General features: G+C 41.7%; 1 protein-coding gene across 1 annotated transcript in view; it reads left to right on the forward strand.

Moving 5' to 3' along the window:
• Positions 1–24,185, forward strand: part of LOC136863509 (uncharacterized) — a 931,909-nt gene that overhangs the window by 518,922 nt on the left and 388,802 nt on the right. Inside the window, exon 8 of the mRNA XM_068225974.1 lies at positions 8,641–8,828. Coding sequence (XP_068082075.1) covers positions 8,641–8,828 — 188 coding nt within the window. The remainder of the gene's footprint in view (positions 1–8,640; positions 8,829–24,185) is intronic.

Below are 24,185 nucleotides of genomic sequence, written 5' to 3' on the forward strand. Positions count from 1 at the left end.
CACTATACCCACAACAGTAGTCCTTTGAAGTAATGTGAATACTCAGTACATTCCAAACTAAATGTAATAACTGGTCAATTCAATACAGCAAATGCTTAAATCAGTAAGATATAAATCACCCTAAAAAATCTACTATTTCATTCATCAATAGCAAAGATATAAGAGACCTATCCACAAACCTTTCACAAGCCTTGGATGAGATAAAGGTGCAGTCAATAATTTCCCATTTCTCTCATCATACATGCTGGTCGTCTTTTCAACCTCAGTTTAGAAATGGAGCTCGCACACCTACAACACAGGGCTCCATTTCAAGGACCATTCCACAACTTAAGTGATTGAATGATTGGAATCATATATAATACACTAATAACTAAGACTTACCTCTGCAGTTTTGGAAGGAACGAAATCATCCCGGCGAATAGCTCGTAGCCACTTAGCTCTCTCCGAGTCGTCAGTTGGAAACGAGAAAACACTCACTTTAGGGCCAGTGCGATAATTGCCCTTATAGTTTTGGAACACTGCATTTTTGAGGCATCGTTATTCATAATTTGAAAAACAGTGATCGCAATTCACAACACACCATTAAAAATAAACTCAGTTCTAACCTCAAGTGGTGGCCATGCCGGCACTTTAAACACAATTTATCAATATTAACAATTTATAAGTACTATCACCTTTAACTGAACTTACACTAATAGGAATATTAAGTGAGTGTTAACACACACGACTCGATTAACATTAATATAATCGATGAAAAACACACATAATAGGGAAACGCGTCCTCATACACCAAGCAGCAACAAGCTAACTGAGTTACTGGCATGGGCCAACTTCAACATACGTCATCAGCTACTCTCATTCGTATTGCCAGGCCTTGTTCTCTAGGAGGCGCTGGCCATGGCCGCTTCCTTCCGTCTTCCTTGTCTATCCCTTCCATTCATCCCATCTCCCACCAGGGCTCCTGTTCAGCATAGCAGGTAAGGCCGCCTGGGCGAGGTACTGGTCATCCTCCCCAGTTTTACCCCCCGACCCAATGTCTCACGCTCCAGGACACTGCCCATGAGGCGGTAGAGATGGGATCCCTCGCTGAGTCCGAGGGAAAAGCCAACCCTGCAGGGTAAGCAGATTAAGAAAGAAAGAAAGAAGAACTGAACGGAGTGGCTGCCTTCTGCTATGGAGACGAACTCTGCGTTCGGTAGACGAGTGAGAATGGTTGTCTGTGGTTTCCCATTTGCACTTTCAGACAAATGCCGGGACAGTTCCTACGCACAGTCAGTTACTTCCACCTTCTTACCCTTTTACCGCCGTGCATTTATCTTCATTAGCTCTTCAAGTGAGGAAGGGCATCCGTCCCTAAAGACATGCTATTAATGTTTATCACGCCTCATCCCCGACCCCATATAAGGAAATGGGACTAAAGGTGGGTATACTTTGTGATTCAGACGCGACGTTTCTGCTTTTAAGTATCCCAACGAACGTCAGTGGGGTGATGGTCGATTTTCCTTTGCCGCATACCAAGCTGCAGTTGCCTTTAAAGCACTTATTGCATCATCACTGCACGACTTATGCAAAAACATGTATGCGACAGGTATTTACAAAATACATCAAACTGTCATACGGTTATGTAAACTGTACGTGCCAATTATAAGCTTTCGACTGGTTCTGAAATTATCGCCAAAAGCGATGGCATACTGATAAAAAACGAGTGAGAGTTGTGAAGCGGGCGTAGTTTTACACCAAGTACGCTTTCTGATAAACTGCAGGCAACAGTCACCGTGGTGTAGCAGACTAAACACAGATGTGTTGACGCATGTTGCGTTGGTAGGTGGGTCCGAATCTTACGAGTGATAAATATTTCTATTCACATTTTAAACTTTGAGGATCAAATAAGAGGTCATTCGTGCCACATTCGACCAAAAGCAAGCATGTTGAATGTGTAGTGGCCTGACACTTGGTGTAGCCTAGCAATCCTGGTCATTTCTTCGCTATGTATTCAGCAGATGAGTATGTTGACATGCTCCTCATCTACGGCGAAGCAAGAAGCACAGCGCCTGTACCAGGAAAGATGTCCACATAGACAACAAGCAAACGCAAATACTTTTAGGAGGGTGGAGCGACGTTTGCGTATAACGTTGTCACTTTCCCGCACAGGTCCTGTTAGAGAGGCACCAGTTACGTCCGGTGAAACTGCTGAGATGGTTTTGGACACTTTTCGGGAGAATCCTTATACGAGTACCCGGGCAGTAGCACAACAGGCCAACAGCCAGTCGTCTCTTGTAAGGATGTTGCGTTCCAGTTTATTCGTCCGTATCACCTGCAACAACATCAAGAACTCCACGGACGAGATTTAGAAACTCGTGTTGATTTCTGTGCGCGGATACTGACGCAAGTGGCAAATAATCGAGCGTTTGTATCTCACATTTTATTTTGCTAGTTGCTAAACGTCGCACCGACACAGATATGTCTTATGGTGACGAAGGGATAGGAAAGGCCTAGGAATGGGAAGGAAGCGGACGTGGCCCTAATTAAGGTGTGAAAATGGGAAACCACGGAAAACCATCTTCAGGGCTGACGACAGTGGAGTTCGAACCCACTATCTCCCGGATGCGAGCTCACAGCTGCGCGCTTCTAACCGCACGGCCAACTCACCCGGTGCCATCTATTCGAACACTTACTGTGCAAACAGGCTGTTGCTCAGTCAAGCGGATTCAAACCCCCAACTATTCTATCGTTGTCCAGCCCTGCTTATAAAACATCCACATAAGCAGCCCTAATGGCCTAGAACAGTGCCAAAATAAATAAATAAATAAATAAATAAATAAATAAATAAATAAATAAATAAATAAATAAATAAATGTCTTCTTTCTTAATCAGTTTACCCTTCAGGGTTGGTTTCTCCCTCGGACTCAGCGAGGTATATTACCTACCGCCCGCCTTTGTGGTGTAGTGGTTAGTGTGATTAGCTGCCACCCCCGCAGGCCTGGGTTCGATTCCCGGCTCTGCCACGAAATTTGAAAAGTGGTATGAGGACTGGAACGGGTTCCACTCAGCCTCGGGAGGTCAACTGAGTAGAGGTGGTTTCGATTCCCACCTCAGCCATCCTGGAAGTGATTTTCCGTGGTTTCCCACTTCTCCTCCAGGCAAATGCCGGGATAGTACCTAACTTAAGGCCACGGCCGCTTCCTTCCCTCTTCCTTGTCTATCCATTCCAATCTTCCCATCCCCCACCAAGGCCCCTGTTCATAGCAGGTGAGGCCGTCTGGGCGAGGTACTGGTCATTCTCTCCAGTTTTATCCCCGACCCAATGTCGCACGCTCCAGGACACAGCCCTTGAGGCGGTAGAGGTGGGATCCCTCGCCGAGTCCGAGGGAAAAACCGAACCTGGAGGGTAAACAGATGATGATGATGATGATGAAATAGATGATAAACAAAAGTAATGTGCCAGAGACGTGAAAAGTACTCCTGCATCACTACAAAAAACGACTATTTCTCAGAGTTCCATGAAAAGTGATGACTGATTGAAGGGAAAAATTAAGTCATAAAACCTCATATTATCATGTGCTCCATGTATTCACATTTACATTGAAAATGAAAACTTACAACCTGTTTTTCAGTCATTGACCGGATCAGGGATGGAACGAATGAAGCCTCCATCTTGAGGCGAGGGTAGGAATTGTGCCGGCTGCCGAAGACTGTCGCACTCCTCTGGGACAATGATCAGTGACTGACAGATGAAATGAAATGATAATGCTGGAATGAAAGATGACAGGGAAAACTGGAATACCTTGAGAAAAACCTATCCCGCCTCCGCTTTCCCAGCACAAATCTCACATGGAATGACCGGGATTTGAACCACGGAACCCAGCGGTGAGAGGCCGACGAGCAGCCGCCTGAGCCACGAAGGCTTTATATTTACATTCTAATTGATTATTTTAAAATATCTATTGCAATAGCAAGTATTTGTAGCAAATATTTAAACGACTCCAATGTTTTCTTGCCAATTTATTATTTAATTTTTGACAAATGTCTTGTATCACATTTTGTTGTTTAATGTTTATGCGCCTGTATTTTTACTCGATTTCCCTTTATTTTCTGTAAATTGATTGATATCTATTGAAATTCAATAAATAGTGGAATATTAAAAATTGAAAAATAAGTAAGTTCACTTACATTTTTTCCGAAAGAAGACCCAATGTACATTTAAATGGACAGTCCTCATTTAAGCCATTGGGCATCAATATAAAAAAATTACTCCATAACACTTCTTACTAACCTATTCCAATATGTATAAACAAGTTTTATCAAAATCTCTCAACCTGTTCTACGTTGGGTCTCAGGAGGATAATTGCCACCTACTTTTTACATAACCGTAGCACAGTTTAAGTGGAGGTTGTACCTTGTGTACCCACAATGTTAAATTGCTCAATTGGAGGTGCATTTTTCTCGTGAACTGTTCTTGATAATGTTATAAAATTTTAATACCTGGTAGAGGAAGGGTTTCTCTTCTTTGACCTATTTTTGTAGGTAAGTACCTTGTATCATGTAATTTTTACAGAATTTTTTGCAAGTTATTAAAAGAATTTCCAAAATATCCAAATATTTCACTTTTATTAATTCATAATTTCTTCAACAAATGCATCAATAATGTTAATCCCAGTATCTGTATGATATTTAAGTTTTACTGTTCTATGATGGTTAGTTCCTGAGAAAAATGTACTTAAAGATTAAATATATAAAATATCAGAAAACAGGTTTCAAAGTTGAACATAGTTTGTTACTCACTTTAGAACATTCCTGCACCATATCCTGGGTCATCTGCATTTTCTTTATCCTCCCTGGCCCTTTTAGCATTCCTTGAGTGCATTCTTGCCTTCCTAGCTATCATAGTCACTTCATAATCTGCTTTCTTGACACGGACAGCATCCAACTCGGAACATGCCTTCACCATATTTTCCCCAGGTTTTATGCCTAACCTTTGAAGCAGCCTAACTCTACCAACGTTACCATCATTAAATGAAACAACTGCATCATATACACCCAAATTCAATGTATCCTTAACTACAAATATTGTTTTAGGAATTCTAGACCATATTACACTATTAAATGATTCATTTTGGTTCTGTGTTTTACCATGCAAACATTTATGCAACAGGTTTTGATCAGTCAAACTTCTAAAAACTGGCTTTATTACATTGCACACTTCAACAGGCAATGAGTGCCTATGATTATACTGTTCACCAGCTGCAATAGCACGGTTGTATTTGCACCATGAGGTTGGTCCTTTTGGGCACAAGACATGACAAGACCCCGTGTCAGTTGATAGTTTATGAAAATAAATTGCCCAGATATCCTGCTTCATTTTCATCTAACTGTTACAGTTCCTTCTAATAGCCACACCATAATAGTTCTGCAAACTGTCTATCTCCTTGTCTGTGAGTCTACCTTTCCCAGATAGTGGTTTTCCATCTGGTAATTTTATGCCTTTCATCTCTTTCCTCAACTTGCGAAGGCGGGTTCCCATTCTTTTCTGGACATGTCCAATACATTCCAGCTTTTCCACACTGACATCTCCATATGGCTTTGCTTCTACCACACTCTTGAAGCTCTTACTGTCTCCATCCCCTAAATATTTTACATACCTTACCCCAAACATATCAAGTGACCTGGAAAAAATGTTTACTGTACCTGCAGCTTCCATATTACCACTGGACCCTTCAAAATTTACACTACATTCAGAACTTTCTTTATGCAATTTAAGTTTTTCATTATCTTTTATAAATCTACACTTATGACAGTACTTACTCAGTACCTCTACATATAGCACTTTGCCATTATCCATGCTTGTTAGAGTTACTACACCATTCAGACTAGTATGCCCTCTACGCTGCCACGTCCCATCAACAGCCACAGCAATATCTGTAGAATTATCATTATTTTTAATTGCATCACTGACAGCAGCCTTCAATAGAGGCAATAGCACAAAGCTTAGCAGCTTCACATAATGTACCTGTGTACTTCTGGAATCTTGTTGGGCCATTTGGGAGATTCATGACTGCACATAGTGTCTTACCAGCCAATTCACCTTTACCTATAGTACGCAATTCATACACAAACCTAATGTTAGTTTCATACCCTTCCTACTGGTACGAAATGAATACTGAGCTTTACAGTTCCTGCATTTCAGAAATAGTTTACTAGCAAGTCCATATCTTGCAGTGGTATCTTCACAACAAAATAAACTGTCACTAACATGGCATACTTTACAAACTGCAAATGAAGATATGGCAGATGACAACAATTCAATATCTATGATAACATTGCCACTTGTATGTTCTTCATTATTAGATTGAGTACTTACAAAAGATCCTATACTTGAATCAGTATACAACTTTCTTCTGGAAGCACTGGCACTAATATTTTCACTGCCAGAATTATCACTCACAATCACTGATGAAGTTGAAGCACATGTTGAATCTAACCTAGAACAGCCTGCACCACTCCCACAGACAAAATCCGTATTATTTGCACTATTATTACCACTAACTACACTTGCTTTAGGCTTTCTTCCAAGCCCTCCTTTACATTTCTTGTACACTCTTCCAATTCAAGGCATGTTGTCACAAAAACAAACTTTCGGATGTAAACATGTCCAGAAAACGAGCCAGAAACACAAGAAACAAGTGAAAGTCGTTCCGCGTGAACAGAGGAGCCAACCCTGAGAACGAAATATCTTCATAAATCAACATACCGCTAAAATTAAATATCTGAAGTTCAAGAAGTTGACAGATGGCGAAAGGGGGCGTGGCAAGTTGTGCTGCTCTTAAAGGAAATTAATATTTAAAGCCTTTAATGGCTAGAATGCCATTCGAAAACATATTTATCTAGTAAAGTACACTCCAAGGAATGTTTATGAAAAAGAATTTTTTTTTTGATATTTTGCCCCCTAGGAAGGTACAACCTCCCCTTAATGCATTGTATAAATGCCTGTCCCACACGGTGCATATTTATGCAAAATTAATGGTGCAGTGAGTTATTAAAGGCGATTGTTGCTTGATCTGTCGCAAAGGAGAATAGACCATAACGATACCAGTGTTGTTCGGTGGGATGCCTAACAGCCGAAAACGTCAGGCGCGGCTGACTCTTTCTTTCTTCCTTATTAATCTGTTCACCCTCCAGGGTCGGCTTTTCCTCCGGACTCAGCGAGGGATCCCTCCTCTAGAGCCTCAAGGGCAGTGTCCTGAAGCGCGAGACATTGGGCCGGAGATACAACTGGGGAGGAGCACCAGTACCTCGCCCAGGTGGCCTCACCTGCTATACTGAACAGGGGCCTTGCGGAGGGATGGGAAGATTGGAAGGGACAGATATGGAAGAGGGAAGGAGGCGGCCGTGGCCTTAAGTTAGGTACCATCCCGGCATTTGCTTGGAAGAGAAGTGGGAAGCCACGGAAACCACTTCGAGGATGGCTGAGGTGGGAATCGAACCCACCTCTACTCAGTTGACCTCCCGAGGCTGACTGGACCCCGTTCCAGCCCTCATACCACTTTTTCAAATTTAGTGGCAGAGCCGGGAATCGAAGACGGGTTTCCGGGGGCGGCAGCTAATCACGCTATCCATTACACCACAGAGGCGGACGCGGCTGACTCACCCGGAATAATAATAATAATAATAATAATAATAATAATAATAATAATAATAATAATAATAATAATAATAATAATAATAATAATAATAATAATGTATATCCGGCTTCTTGACCGAATGGTCAGCATACTCTCCTTCGGTTCAAAGGGCCCTGGGTTCGTTTCTCGGCCTGATAGGGTACTTTAACTTTTCTGGTTAATTCGTCTTAGTCGGGGGCTGGTCGTCTATGTTCGTTTGAATAAACATATTTATTTACCCATAACATCACGCTAAAAAGCACCACAGAAACACGCTATGATAATTATATTCCTCCGCATAGGACCTTAAAAAGGGCTACATCCATTCAAAGTGTCGGCCCCAGGTAACAGGTACAAGGGCAGGAAGGCGAAGAATATCGTGTGGCCTCGGCTACTGAAATGCGAATGTTCTGAATGTTCGTCACCTGGACAAACTGCGTGCAAATTTTTATGTTTCATTCTTACAGCAGACAACGCCAGTGTTAACTATAGTCAGTACCGAGCAAGTGGCCGTGCGGTTAGGGTCGCCCGGCTGTGAGCTTGTAGTCGGGAGATAGAGCGTTCGAACCCCACAGTCGGCAGCCCTGAAGATGGTTTCTGTGGTTTTCCACTTTCACACCAGGCAAAGGCTGGGGTTGTACCTTAATTAAGGCCACGGCCGCTTCCTTCCAACTGCTAGTCCTTTCCTGTCCCATCGTCGCCATAAGATTTATCTGTGTCGGTGCGACGTAAAGCATATTGTAAACAAAAGAAAGAAAAAGAACTGTAGTCAGTACTCCTGTCGGCAAAAACTCTCTGTAAGTTAATTAGAATACTAAAAATATTATCCAAAGGAATACCTAACAACGACGTGAATGATATGTCATGAAATAGAGGTCAAACTACTGATATTCCGTACAAGAGACTAGTTTGGATCACCAGCGCCAGCTACTGAGTACCGGAAATTTGTTTTAACATTGTGTTTGATATTGGTCTGTTGCAGTCCCCCCTCTGATCACGATCCAGAACCAACTAGTTGGCGTGGCGAATGGTTCAACAGCTGTGCTGGAATGCGACATTGAAGCCTACCCTGACCCACTGCGGTACTGGGAGCGAGGGGATGGCAGACTTATAGAGCCCAGCAACAAGCACCAGATGGAGTACGAGGAACGAAACCGCTATGTCTACAAGGTAACTAAGACTGAGATAATTTATTCAAAAATAGTCCTATCAATGTGAGCTATTCACTGATACATATTTTTGGATAAACAGGAAAAAAACAAATTCATTATTTTCTTTCATGTTTCGCGGATTGATATCATGTATAGTCACTCAAGAAAAGGAAATAACCCATGGTACTGTATGTTCCTGGCATTCATTATTTTATCAGAATTTAAATTATTGTTAAAATAATGTATAAGGGGTGATCAAAAAGTTTCCGTTCGACGGCCGTACAGTCCTGAATCGGGATGCCAATCAGGCAAAATCGCCGTGAGCAATGAGGCTCTCATCTCACCGACGCACCAGGTTGAAGATCCCCGTGTGGTAAAACACCGTGTCCTGCTGCGTTACGAAGTCCGTAACCGCCTGGTGCACATCCTTCTCCGACAGGAATTGTCAACATTTCAGGGCCTTTTTGAGGAGACGGAAGGCGTAATAATCGCATGGGGAGAGATCAGGACTTTAGTTTATGCACCGGTCCGTTCTAATCGCCTCATCCACCCCCCGCTTGTTGTTGTCCGTAATCGATGAGCCTGGCCTCGCTGATCGACCGGCGTCTAGTGTCGAAACGCTTCCCGCATGGAAGTTGGTGCACCATTCCACAACGGTGTTTTTCTACAGACATGCTGCCCCATACGCGGTCTTCATTCTCCGATGGATGTCCACCGGTGTTTTTCCTTCGGCAGCAAAGAACAGAATAACAGCCCACTGGTCCTCTTTGGACGCATTTGGTAATAACTTCGCCATAGTTCACGTGGCCATATTTCACGCACGCACCTCGGCACGACACAACTGCGACACTAATCCCTTTTCCTAAATGTCCGTGCCAATGTACCCGCATCGGAGGTGCGCTTCGTCGCATGTCCGCTGCAGCAACGCTGTCAAACGGAAACTTTCTGATCACGTCTTATAGATATAAACCCTGTCGATATCCACAACAAACATTATAGCCTACCTAAGGTTTATTTTTCATCCAATCGAATTCTGATTTCTCTATCATTTGGCAGGGTGAAACGAAATGTCGAAATTGACTTCCAGACAGCCGAAATGACGTAAAAATCCCTCACTCGCTGGCTGATGATATATGATTATTATTCTTATAAAATTATTACGTTCTGAAAGGATACTTCGATACAAATATTGTACCTGCGTATTACAGTATGTTCCGGACCACTCTGTCAAAAACACCTGACAGTCGAACATCCACCACTTCGACAATCCGCTCAAACACATCTTCCTCTGACACCACTGGGGTCTCGTAAATTCGGCTATTCTTGTATGTTCTTACAAGAGGATGCAATAACACTACACCGCTCCGCTCATTGACACAGCAGACGTGAAGCATTTAAATGATTGTTAGTGTTCTGCTTGTAGCGGGGAAATAGTACCATCGCGAATGTGGGTTCCTGTTCAAAATGTTATATATGCGATCCCTTCCACAAGATTTCCAAGTGTGTAACAGGAATTTAGGTACATCTTGTACGCAGATTGAATATGCATTGATTAACCAAAACTTTCTGGCACTACAACCTGGCAGGAATAACATCAATTATCCCTCCACAATTTCATGTATTTATATGAGAAATATATATACACGCCTAATCTACCATCAAATATTCTTTTTCAATTAGTTTAACGATTCACGGACGTAGGGTAGGAAAGGGAGTGGGCGTGGTTATATTAACTAAGGTACAGCTCCAATATTTGCTGGTGTGATGACGGGGAACTACGGGAAACCATCTTCAGGGCTGCCGACAGTGGGGTTCGAACTCACTGTCTTCCGAATGCAAGCTAACAGCTGCGCGACTCAAACCGCGCAGCCACTCGTTCGATCCTTTCTTCTATCTCTATGTGGAAGACACAAGTAAGAAAGGAGACTTGAAGAATGTTTAGTCAGCGCCAAATTAATATGGTCATAACACTTCATCAGAGTACTTCTGGAGTCTTCAGATACAGTTGCGGCGAGTACTTGGTAACACCTTTTGAATATCTAAGAAGTCTCAAACCGTCGAAAATACATTAAGGGGAGGAAAAGCGACGTAGGAATTTTCCCGAAGTACGGGCAGACAAAATGACTGTTGATCCTCTAACAAGAGAACGGTTTCATCAAAGTAAGGAAGGGTAAGTGCCATAACACACAGTACATAGATTTCTGTTGTGCACTGAGCTGAGAATTCAAACAACACATGAGCATGAGAGTTGCAGTTTGCATTGACAGAGAAGGGTTTAGTGAACGCCATTTACTCCTTTTTAAGGTGAATGGCGAAGTACCTATACGACGTCAGCAGGAAAAAGCGGTGGATCGGAAAGTACTATGGGAAGACAAACCGGGGTTGACATTTCTGGAAAGCTGGAAAGCTTTATTCTTAACTGTTAGGTTCTTCAATCTGTCGAAACTAATTTTGAGTAGGGGCCTAATAAATTTATAAACTAACTAAAAACAGAAAACATTACTATACTTGAAAAAGAATGAAATTAAATAATAATAATAATAATAAAAGTAAAAACTATAGTAATAATAAAATGCAAGTACTGTTCCAAAAGGGTTTAAGTAAGCGAAAATAGGCAGCCAATTAGATGCTCGTTAAGAGCCCTTGCATGGATTACGAAATAATTCTAATAAGAGGATAGTAATAATAATAATAATAATAATAATAATAATAATAATAATAATAATAATAATAATAATGTTAATAATAATAACGGGAGCAGTAAAAATAGAACACCTATTAGTAAAAATACAGTGTGTCATTGATCTAACCAGGGCAGGGAGCGTGGCGTAGTGAAAGGTCAACGGAATGGCTAGCCAGTTCGACTCGCGCCATGACAGAGCAACGGTTTTTCAACGCATCGCATTCTGTGCTAGAATGGAGAGACAAGAGGTCATAATTAAGATAAGTTCCGGACTTCAAGTTCCTATGTACTGTATTTAAGCAGAAATAAACATAAATGTTTATACATTTCTGAATATCTGTTTACCCCACGAACAAAATTCGGAATTCTTGGTAGTCACCAGAAATAGTTCTTGGGAAATTTCCATCAGGAGAAACAACAATTTGACCTCGAAGCCTTCAACCCCTCCAACCTCCTAAGACATATGCGAGAACCAATCGTCCAACTATGTTGCACAACCCATGTCCCCTGTACCTCCCTCACGATGTGAACTGTTGTACGAGTACGCTTTACCTTCAGAACGTGTTGTGATTTATTGTGGAGAAGAAGAAAAATAAGTGTGTCTGCGGCAATGCCCAAATAAAAATCGTCGAAGTCCTACTGGCTGAAGCAGTGGATTACAGGGGATAACAATTTCACTATGGAACTACGATCGTATTTCATTGAAACATTTATAGGCCTATTAATTTATGTATTGTGGAAAGTTGTTTTGTTGCAATGCTGTATTAGTCGTGAATTTTCAATCATTTACATCGCTAAAATTTAAACAAACATTTAATTATTGAAGGAGCAGTTAGAACGCAAGTGGTCTGTATTCACAGAGTGGATGAAAATTAAAAGTTGGTAATTTGAAATGTAATTCATTTCCTGTGAAAATGGAGATTTACAACCGAAATGAATTTTTTTTTAAATCATAACTTTCACAGCGCTATGTGTAACCTCTAGTGAACTCTATTACGGTTCCGCTAAGCCTTCGCGAAACATAGGTTGCAGATCCAATATGGCGCGGCTAGGACGATGTCACAGAGTGTTTTACAAGGTTGCCAACGCTATATTTAGAAGACCAGGCCAGTGAAAAGACCGTTGGTCTGGATTGGTGAGGTCCAGTTAGTAACCGTTGTGCTGGACGCATGCAAAGAGTGTTTTGGTGGCCTAAGTTTCCAGGTTAGGGCCGCAAAGCAGCCAACAAGCCTCTAGCATCCCCTCTAGAGTCTTGCTAAATTGTGACAAAAAGTAAGGTTATGGGCGCCTGCCACGACAATTTCAAATTATGCGGTTTTCCCCATTTTTAACGACGGTGGCAGCCTTGTGGGCACACATGATGCAGGATCTATTACATTCAACGGAAAATAGTCTTCATGACAGCTGACCTGGCTGACCAAAGCCGGCGAATAGCAACAAAATGTTCACAAATCTGAGATTTATAGTGCCTCCATTTTAATTCTATATAAAAAAGAATACTGCTAGGGGTATCTTGGTGGCTCCCTGGCAATCATAAGGGAAGGATATCTCCTCTACGCTACTCAGGTATCGTTTCACGTCATTTTTATAATTTTTCACCCGGTGAACTACACACGATACTGCCATATTATAACTGAAAAATCTTTGAGGACATACTGTATTTCCATGTAAATTACCAATTCCCTTGTTCTTACTTTAAAGTTTCGTACTTCTGGAAACTTAATCTCCAATAGTCTTCTTTTACCGGGCGAGTAAGCCGTGCGGTTGGGGGCGCGCGGTTGTGAGCTTGCATCCGGGAGATAGTGGGTTCGAACCCCCTGTCGGCAGCCCTGAAGATAGTTTTCCGTGGTTTCCCATTTACACACCAGGAAAATGCTGAGTCTGTACCTTAATTAAGGAAACAGCCACTTCCCTCCCATTCCTAGGCATCGGCCAAAGGAAGACAAGGGTCACGAAGGACCTCGAATGCTCTAACACCGTCGGGGTCGGAAAAGAAGAAGAGTTGACCAAGGAAGGTCAGATACGATAGATGAAAGTGAGGAGCCTGGCACAAGTAAGTGGAAGCAATAACGGGACTCAGCTAAGAGCCACGTGGTCGCCAACTGACGCTCCTAAGTTGAGAGCTCCTGCGGTTCCTTTTAGTCGCCTCTTACGACAGGCAGGGGATACCGTGGGTGCTATTCTACCCCCCTCCCCCTCCAGCCCATAGGGGGAACAAAATTCAACAAGCTGTCGGCAGCAATCACCGAGCTGGAGAAGTGGCATGTCATTTAGGATTGTTGAAGAAGTCAGGGGAAGTTTAGACCGAACTTCTGGGAAGGTAGGCGCTGTCGGCAAGAAGTTCGATAGGGTCCTGCAGCGGAATCCAGGATGGAAAGTGATGGTTAAGTAGCCAGGGTGTTATGAAGTGAGGTAGATGAAACAACTGAACTAAAACCAGATGAAGTGACTTCCTTGAAGTTTTGTCTGATCACTTCATGTGATGTTGAGAGATCTCTCCCTCGGTACAAAATCATTCTGCATGACAGAAGAACAATATTTTGACTGGAAAACATTGAAAAGTTGCTTGCTGTAAATTCCTTTTATAACAATTGAGTGTTATTAAATTAAGAATTTTTTCATGGCTATTTTGTTGCCTATTTTACACGTTAGTGCCTATTTACATGCCTATTTTGGCTAATTAAAGAGCCTATATGCCTGCCTATTTTAACTGTTTTTAGTGCCTATAATTCTCGTCTCTAGTAATAATGGCTTGAAAGAGAACACAAGGAAGGTTTTAGTGCTATGGGCTTGATACCAAATTCACATGTTCTCGCCTCAATGTTTGTATATCAGGACCAACAAATTCACTCACGTCATTCCCAAGATCCACGGTGAAATTTCATCCTAAACACAACTACTTCTGTTTTCTAAGTTCCTTATTATGATTTTCACTTCGGTTTCTGTCATCGGTTTCAAGAACACTGACTCATCACACTATTGTGCATAACATTGTCGATAACACAATATTATTTATAAGTTCACCCGGTCGAGAAAACCAAGAATAACGGCCGAGAGGATTCGCCGTGCTGACCACACGTCACCTCATAATCTGCAGGCCTTCGGGATGAGCAGCGGTCGCTTGGTAGCCCAAGACCCTTCAGGGCTGTTGCGCTACGGGGTATGGTTTCGGTTTGGTATATATATTGCACCCATAAGCGAATTTACCTAATTAATTTACGAATTAAAATTGAATATTTCGCATATGAGATACCACAGTTAGGATGTGAAACTAGCAGTCACAAAGGAACTTTCTGGCGCCAGTCAGGCGGCAAGTGAAATCCATGAAACTCTTCTCAAAGCACGACCAAATTGTAAACCACCCTAAGGAGTCCATCCAATAAATTTTATGACACCGCACAGGAGTGGCGACTTGCTGTTTGGTTCTCACGAGAAAATCACGCGTTGAGGCCTGACCTACTTAGCTAGGACAAAAGGGACAGCGAAAATACCCGCCAACCGTTGGGAGGAAGTGGAAGCACCCACGCTATGAAGGGCGCGAAAGTCTCAGCCAATCACAAAATTCTAAATTTGAATGAACTGTAAAACCGGGAATCTACAGTCAGTATTTCGCTATTTGAAGCCCGGTGAGGTGGTGAAAAACAGTGTTCTGACTTCTTTATAATATTTGGTGAATTATCAGTGCAAATCTGTGATTAATTAGTGCCTAATTAATAAAATGTAACTTCGCACGGAGGAGTAAGAGGACCCAGAAGAATGAGCTGTCATGGCGGGATGGAGCCGTCCACCGGAAGAAAATAACACCAGTGACGCAAGCCGTCGTGTGGATTATCCTGTGATCATTTCCCGCGGCGCAATATCACATGTAAGTCGGACAAAATTTAAGAAGTTCTGCATATAAATTTTGAAAACTATAACCTACGGAGGTACGATAAAGCGCTCCCGAGGGCTAGATTACTACGCCACATCCCTTCCACGGAACTATTTTCTAGGTGGTGGGAGGACTCTTCACAAAACCCAGCGACCAGAGGGTTGAATTCGCATTGTGTCTTGAATTCTCATTGTGTCTCTTGAGTCTTGGCAGTGTCGTGAGTACTCTCAGTGTGTGTTGTCTTGAGAATCCTCAGTGTGTTGTCTTGAGTACTCTCAGTGTGACAGTGTGTTTTCTAGAGTCTTTGCAGTGATTCTGTAATAGTCTCAGTTTTTCTTCAGTATTCTCAGTGAATCTTCGTTTGACAGAGTGACAGGGTGAGACAGCTAATTCATTTAGTCAGCTTTACTTTTGGCTGGTAAAAAAAGCGATTAGACACTTGTGGGCATTTTGAGAAAGCCTTGTATTATTTACTGGGGAGAGTAACATTTCAGTAATGAACACTTTAACAAACTTTTACTGTTTATGCAGAGAGATGACAGGCAAGAGCTACACGTTCAACTTAAATGAACTCACATTACGAGTCGAGAGGAACAAGTCCATGTTTTCGGCATAATTACATAAAAACTTCTCTAACCCACGGGTAGTTTCACATGTGTTATCAGCATAAAATTTTCTCCACAACATAAACTGTATTTTAGCTTGCTTGTACCATTTCAATAAACTGTTTGGCAAGCGAGAGATTTACGGGCAGAAACGAGTAAAGACAGACAGGGAGGAGATTGACTTTCTTCAATGAAGGCCGCAGTAGCAAACCTTGGGCAAACAGTTATGTTCCGTTGGGGTTAATGTTCTGTAAGCTGCGACGTAAACAAAGCGGAGAGACCGGCGTGCAGACCAACAGGTGATTTCCAGGTAGACAGCGAGACGACCGTCCAACCACACAACAGGAGCCTGCAGTGGGATCGTCTAACTTTCACTGGAGTGAGAGAAAATGCGAGTGTTGTATGCTAATATAAACGTGTGTTACGGCATGGCAAATATGTGTCAAATTTGCGTGTGTAAAAATTTGGAATACCACAGCAGCGTGAAGATGGAATTCTAATTTCACCATGACCGAGGCCAGAGGGTGAGCCGACATGCCTCCATCACACAGGTATGAGCATCAATAAATAATGTAAATAAATATGTAGGACTGTGATTAATCGATGATCAATGTAGTTTAGAGTATTAGGTAGGATTGTAAATAATTCACGGTTGATAATTGTAACTATAATAATAATAATAATAATAATAATAATAATAATAATAATAATAATAATAATAATGTTATGTTGCACTTTCAGCTAGGTTATTTGTGCACTTCGTTTAGGTAGATGTTGTTTGCGTGTTTTATTGGATTTATTTCTGTAGTATGTCACTTTGACAGTTAGGCAGCTTTGATATTTGATCTATGAGTGTAATGCCAGTTTATTATTATTATTTATCATGTGATTAGATCGTTGATTTTTGAATTATATTTTTGTTGGAGTTTTGATCTTGTAGACGCCGCCGCGATGATTTCAATGTTTATATTTTGCTACTTTGCGCTTTCAGCTTGTTTGATGATGGGGGATCATCCTTCAGTTGCGACGATTTTGATTGTACCTATCCCGTGTATTTTGCGACGATTTTGGTAGACGCGAGTATTTATTTCTGTGTAGTTGCGGTTACACATGTTTCAACATCTGTGTTTTGAGAGGCAATCTCGTCATTTTTTTATATATATAGAAACAGTGAGTGCCATTGATGAGTCAGCTCTGATATTTGTGATATGTTAAGCAGAGAATGATCGAGAGATCGAGCTAGATGATTAATATCCCTGATGATCTACGTTGATGATGGAAATATGATTTGGACCATGTCTTGAACTGTCGTAAGAAGTCGTAAGGTGCACGACAGATATTTGCCCGCCGGATACGAGCGAGGCCGTATTGTGAGAATAATGAATAATAATGACGTCGAGAATTAATGAGTAAAGAGAATTGTGAAATGAAGAATTTAACCACGAGTGTTAAATGTGTTACGACATGGGTTATGATTGTAGGCAGAAGCCTGTATTTGTTTAAATAATTCCAGGGAAAGTAGATGTTCGGCAAATAGTGCTAGCCATTGTACAATGTGAGCAGAGTGACGAGTCAATGTGTTTTTCGATAATTATGTAGAGTCATGGATGACATGAAATAACAGTAATTTGTCCATCAAGGTTAAATAGTATCATGTCCAGACATTTATCGTCTGAGATTAGAGATTGCCGTCAAATTCGCAATATTTTTGCTACTCGCAGCGGGGTATACTTTTCTGGAGACTCCGACTTTTTTTTGCGCATTCCATCCTTATTAATTTCCAGTAGGCCGCGATGGTGGGATCTAGTTTGTTTGTTTGTTTTTCTTTCTGTGTGTACTTTATTACCGTGTATTTGTAGGACGCAAGCGTATGTGAATTATTTATATTTGATTTGATGTAAATAGATAGGTGTAGATAGGCTAGTTTTTGACTTCTGTATTTTCTTTGTCGGAGCAGTGTTTCTCCGTTAACAGATGTAATGATGTAAATTAGATTGTCAGATGTTAGGTTTATTGGATCATCGATTAAATCACAGTCGAAATGATAGTAGTGGTATGCTCATACCAGGCATTTAAGTAATTACCAAACCTTTTTAAAATCCACTACATTTTTTATTTGCAAAATGAAGCGATCTTTAATAAACAAATTGTATAAAACTGCTGCAATGAATGAGGTAAACAAGATGGCATCTGCCTCCATCTAGTGGTGGTACCACAAATATGAGTTGATAATGAAATGCAGTTAGCGGCAAATTTCAATAGAAATTTTAATGTACAAGGATCGCTATCATTTGATATGTTAACATCAGGCACTTGGCCTAAATTTTGGTTCATTCTTAAGAAGTCCAGTCTATCACAGGTATGCAAGTGAAGTTTAAAATTTAGATGAGTGGTTGATACACTCAGATTTGATATTTCAATAATTTATTTTGTTTAATCATGAGGTGTTTGAATAAGACAATGGTTATGTCGGAAATGAAGTGTGATGTTCATGGCTGTTTTTCTTCGAGTTATTCCTTATATGATACACTTGGTTAGTGCAGTCCATGATTATTTAAATTTGGGTATTTTACCAAATGAGCCACATGTGATAAATATTTGATAACTCCTTTAAGTCAGTGGAGTGATGACGTAACTAATTTACTTTATTATGATTCAGCTACTTTAATTTATTTTGAGAGATATTTTCTACGTAATAATTTTGTATTTCAAGAAGGTGGTCTTTCTGACCAGAGTTTTAAACTGAGTCATGTTATTTAACTTGAGGACAGTGTCAGCAGAGTCTGGAGTAATGTTAATTAAGGTGTTTGACCTTCAGTCAGTTTATTAGGCAGATTATGGTGTTTGCAAGGCAGATCTTCAATCTTTAATTTTCTTAGTTTCATTGATTTCATTTTGTTTACATTTTTCACTAGTTCAGTTTACGTTCATTTTTAGCATTTTGCATTTTATTTAATAAATCAGTCTTTTATTTAAATTTTATTCAGTCTTTGGGTACCGTCATTTTAGTTAGTTTACCCTTCTTTTCATTTCCTCACTCCTGATCTACGGGTGGCCTCTCTCCGGGGATAACGGACGGGCACGACTGAGGAAGAAGAGTCTACATGCAGCGGTGAATATTATTTACATGTCATTTATTACAGGAGCAGCCGGCGCACAGAAGAAGGAAGAGTTCACCGCAGTTGTTGCCTTGAAAAGGGCACAGGGGCCGGAGTGAGGAGTGAAAAGCGTGGCGCCCACCTTTGGGGCCAGATTTGCTTATCCCCGGGACTTTGCATTTTACATTTAATTTATTTTGTACCCAGACTGACAGCCATGAACATAGATTTACTGAGTGTTGATAAATATGAATGCTGTGATAGTACTGTTTGACAAGTAGTGGTATTAACTATAAATGACATGTTTTGTATAATTTTATCCAAATTTAGGATAAAATTGTTTTGTATTGGTGATTACTGTGTCTTGCATGTGTTGGAAGTATTGTTGGGGAGCCTGAAGGTCTCAGTCGTTTCTCTCAGCATATAAAATGTCGATTAGTCAGGAGCAGTGGGACATGTTGATAAAAACAATTAACGATCTAAGCGTAACGACTAGTGAGTTGAAATCTAGTCATGCCGAACTATCGAATAAGATAGAAAGTAGCCAGGCCGAATTAGCTAACGAATTAAAAACCACACAAGGCGAATTAAAATCCAGCCAGGTAGAGTTAGCTAACGAGTTAAAAACCACACAAGGCGAATTAAAATCCAGCCAGGTAGAGCTTGTAAATAAGATTGAAAGTAGCCAGGCCGAACTTGCAAATAAAGTAGAGGCAGTCCAAGGACAGGTCTTAGAAGAATTCAAACAGTGTGAGATAAAGCTCGAGGAAAAATTCATAAAGAGCCAGGTTGAATTGAAGAAAGAGTTACGGGAAAACCAGGATAAACTCATGCAGGCGTGTAATGCGAACAGGCAGGAGACAATGGAAGAAATAAAGAAGTTAGCCGATGCACAAGCACAAATACAAGAACAGTTAGACAGCCACAGCGCGACTGTTGAGGAAAGTATGAGGGAAACCAGGGTGATGGTGCAAGATCAGGGCAAGGATTTAGCTCGAGGTATCATACTCCTGGAAGAACGAATAGATGAAATTGAGGACGAGACTAGGAAAGAAATGAATAAAGTATGCGTGCAGGTTGGAGAGACTCAGGAGAAAACAAGCCACGAAATCATGACCCTAAAGTCGGAGACCCAGGACATATCAAAGAGGTTAACAGAACTGTCGGATAAGATAGCAGAGACTGAGGGTGAGATTACACTCAGTGGGCAGTTAATAAGACAGGAATTTAACGAGGTCATAGAGGGAAAAATCCAGGCAATCAAGACCCAGGGCGAAAACCTGTCGACCTTAGTCAAGCTGTTAGTAGACAAGCAAACAGCCGAGTCACAGGTAGCCAGAGAAATTAGGATATAGCCGCAGCGTGAGCAGACAGAGAGCGAGCCGATAACACAAGTATTTAACGTGGAAAGGACAATACCGGAAAGTACAGAAAGAACTGAAGCTTCGACCCAGATCATAAACATTGTGCGTACGAGTGACGATCAACCAAAGAAATTTAGTGGAACGTCACAAATTACCCCAAAAGTATATCTTAGGGAATTGAAACAATATTTCCAAGATATTAAAGCCCCAGAAGACAAGAAACTACGTATTGTAGAAAAATATCTAGAGGGACAGGCGAAGACCTGGTATTATGGTTTCGTGGATACCTTTAAGACATTCGATGATTTCGAGAAGGCTTTCCTCGAAAGGTACTGGTCCTTGTCCACACAACAAGCACTCAGAATGGACCTGTACACTCGCAAGTACATGTCGACACAGCCCACACGCTACCTAGACTTCTTCTTAACACAGCTCGTGAAACTTAGACAATTAGACTCTCCTGTGTCTGACGCAGAAATCGTGCAGACAATAATCAAGCAATTTCCGTCGGACGTGCAGCGAATGCTCATTACGGCGAGGGTAGATGATCCACCTCAAGTTGAGGCAATTTTAAGGGAGCTAGACGCCACAACCACTAGTAATGTACCGCAGAGAGTGACTAGGCAGATGCAGGAACATAGGGCGTACCTAGCTAATGCCACAAGTGAGAATGCACGAGGCAACGCGCAGGTAAACGGCCCGAATTCAGGTGCTGTACCGCGGCGAGATATGAACACGAGACGCCAGGAGGAAGAAACCCAACGTCCGTGGTATAGAAGACCTAATTATCCAGACAGGTGTCCGAGATACCAGGACAGGCAGCTATACCAAAGGAGGTACCTCTCACGAGATAGAAGGCGATGGGAAGATCGAGGAAGAGATAGGCCTTATTATCGCGACCCCGAAAGAAGATGGAACGAGAGAAGAAATTACCAGCGAGATAGGAACTCGGACCCGAGATATCAAGAGGGGCGCCGATATATCAATGACCTGAATAATAAACAGCAGCGTGACCCGTGGAAACAGGCAATCGAATCCCAAGACATGAATCCGGATATCACGGGAGCCGAAAGCCTCGAATTCCAGCAGCCAGCCAGGAGAGAAACCCAGAATAGCAGGCCACTAAACCCAGAAGCACCCGTACATAAAGAAACTGGTGCTAGGAAGAAAGAATATCCTCCGAATTGGAATTAAGGACTCCATCGGACAGCTCAGCCATATTGGAAAAATCCCGAAATCACGGAGAGGCAACCAGTTCATATTAGTCACCATGGATGTATTTTCGAAATTTACAAATCTTTCTCCAATGCAAAAGGCCAATACCAGGTCAGTTTTAAGATGCATTAATAGGGAAATAATTCCGGCCATGGGAAAACCGGAGAAATTATTAACAGATCACGGAACACAGTTCACCTCCGCAGAATTCAAAACAGGTTTACGGCAACTAGGAATACAGCATGTTCTGAGTTCAACACGTCACCCAGAGTCGAACCCGGCAGAAAGAGTAATGAAAGTCATCGCAAAATTCAGCAGAATTTACATCCCAGAACAGCATTGGCGATGGGTCGATATTCTCCCATTGATCACTGACTGCATAAATAATACGGTCCATGAAGCAACAGCGAAGATCCCGGCCACAGTGCATAATGGCTTACAACCGGCCAGGCCATGGAATCCAGTCGTCAATTGTCCGCCAGAACCCCTATTATCTCCGGAAGTGTGTACACAACAGGTACAGGAGCGCTTAAGAGAGCAAGCTGACCGCAGGCTGAGAAGGGTTCGAAGGAGAAAGTATCACAAGCCATTAAGAGTAGGTGAAATGGTATTGATCCGTAGACCAGCCATCTCCGATCCTGAAAGGAAGTATTACGCAAAATTCGCACCATTGTACATCGGTCCTTACCGCATTGTTCAAGATATGCAAAACAATGCATATAAAATTAGAAGTTTAGATGGAGAAAATGAAATGGTTATGAATGCAGCCAATCATAAAATATATAGAATAGCACCAGGCGCAGCTCAAGTGAATCTCGTGGAAAAACCAAGGAGCTCAAACGCAGGAGAAGACACAAGTTCCGGCACGGAAGAAGAAGATGATGATGATGACCCGTGTACCGAAGCAGAAGAAGAAGATGACCAGGAAACCCTATCAACGAACCCAGGAGACGACAGTTATTTTAAGATTGAGACAGGTCAACAAACAGAAGAGAATTGTCCGGAATGCGAACAGAGCTCAGCTGAGATACTAGCAGTCATGAAACAGATTGCAGATGACCTCGAGAAGGAGAACCAGAGTTTAGAGAGAGAAATCAGAGGAAAACTCAGACATAAGCAGAGGTATACTTCATAGTCAGGAGTATACATTCGCTTATGGCTGCAAGTATGAGTAATCATTGGTTGAATTGAGAAATCTTCCACTATCGCGTAAGATTTCTAACGTCGTAAGGGAGCATTGCACCCATAAGCGAATTTACCTAATTAATTTACGAATTAAAATTGAATATTTCGCATATGAGATACCACAGTTAGGATGTGAAACTAGCAGTCACAAAGGAACTTTCTGGCGCCAGTCAGGCGGCAAGTAAAATCCATGAAACTCTTCTCAAAGCACGACCAAATTGTAAACCACCCTAAGGAGTCCATCCAATAAATTTTATGACACCGCACAGGAGTGGCGACTTGCTGTTTGGTTCTCACGAGAAAATCACGCGTTGAGGCCTGACCTACTTAGCTAGGACAAAAGGGACAGCGAAAATACCCGCCAACCGTTGGGAGGAAGTGGAAGCACCCACGCTATGAAGGGCGCGAAAGTCTCAGCCAATCACAAAATTCTAAATTTGAATGAACTGTAAAACCGGGAATCTACAGTCAGTATTTCGCTATTTGAAGCCCGGTGAGGTGGTGAAAAACAGTGTTCTGACTTCTTTATAATATTTGGTGAATTATCAGTGCAAATCTGTGATTAATTAGTGCCTAATTAATAAAATGTAACTTCGCACGGAGGAGTAAGAGGACCCAGAAGAATGAGCTGTCATGGCGGGATGGAGCCGTCCACCGGAAGAAAATAACACCAGTGACGCAAGCCGTCGTGTGGATTATCCTGTGATCATTTCCCGCGGCGCAATATCACATGTAAGTCGGACAAAATTTAAGAAGTTCTGCATATAAATTTTGAAAACTATAACCTACGGAGGTACGATAAAGCGCTCCCGAGGGCTAGATTACTACGCCACATCCCTTCCACGGAACTATTTTCTAGGTGGTGGGAGGACTCTTCACAAAACCCAGCGACCAGAGGGTTGAATTCGCATTGTGTCTTGAATTCTCATTGTGTCTCTTGAGTCTTGGCAGTGTCGTGAGTACTCTCAGTGTGTGTTGTCTTGAGAATCCTCAGTGTGTTGTCTTGAGTACTCTCAGTGTGACAGTGTGTTTTCTAGAGTCTTTGCAGTGATTCTGTAATAGTCTCAGTTTTTCTTCAGTATTCTCAGTGAATCTTCGTTTGACAGAGTGACAGGGTGAGACAGCTAATTCATTTAGTCAGCTTTACTTTTGGCTGGTAAAAAAAGCGATTAGACACTTGTGGGCATTTTGAGAAAGCCTTGTATTATTTACTGGGGAGAGTAACATTTCAGTAATGAACACTTTAACAAACTTTTACTGTTTATGCAGAGAGATGACAGGCAAGAGCTACACGTTCAACTTAAATGAACTCACATTACGAGTCGAGAGGAACAAGTCCATGTTTTCGGCATAAT

This window comes from Anabrus simplex, chromosome 2, assembly GCF_040414725.1.
Source record: "Anabrus simplex isolate iqAnaSimp1 chromosome 2, ASM4041472v1, whole genome shotgun sequence".
NCBI lineage: Eukaryota > Metazoa > Arthropoda > Insecta > Orthoptera > Tettigoniidae > Anabrus > Anabrus simplex.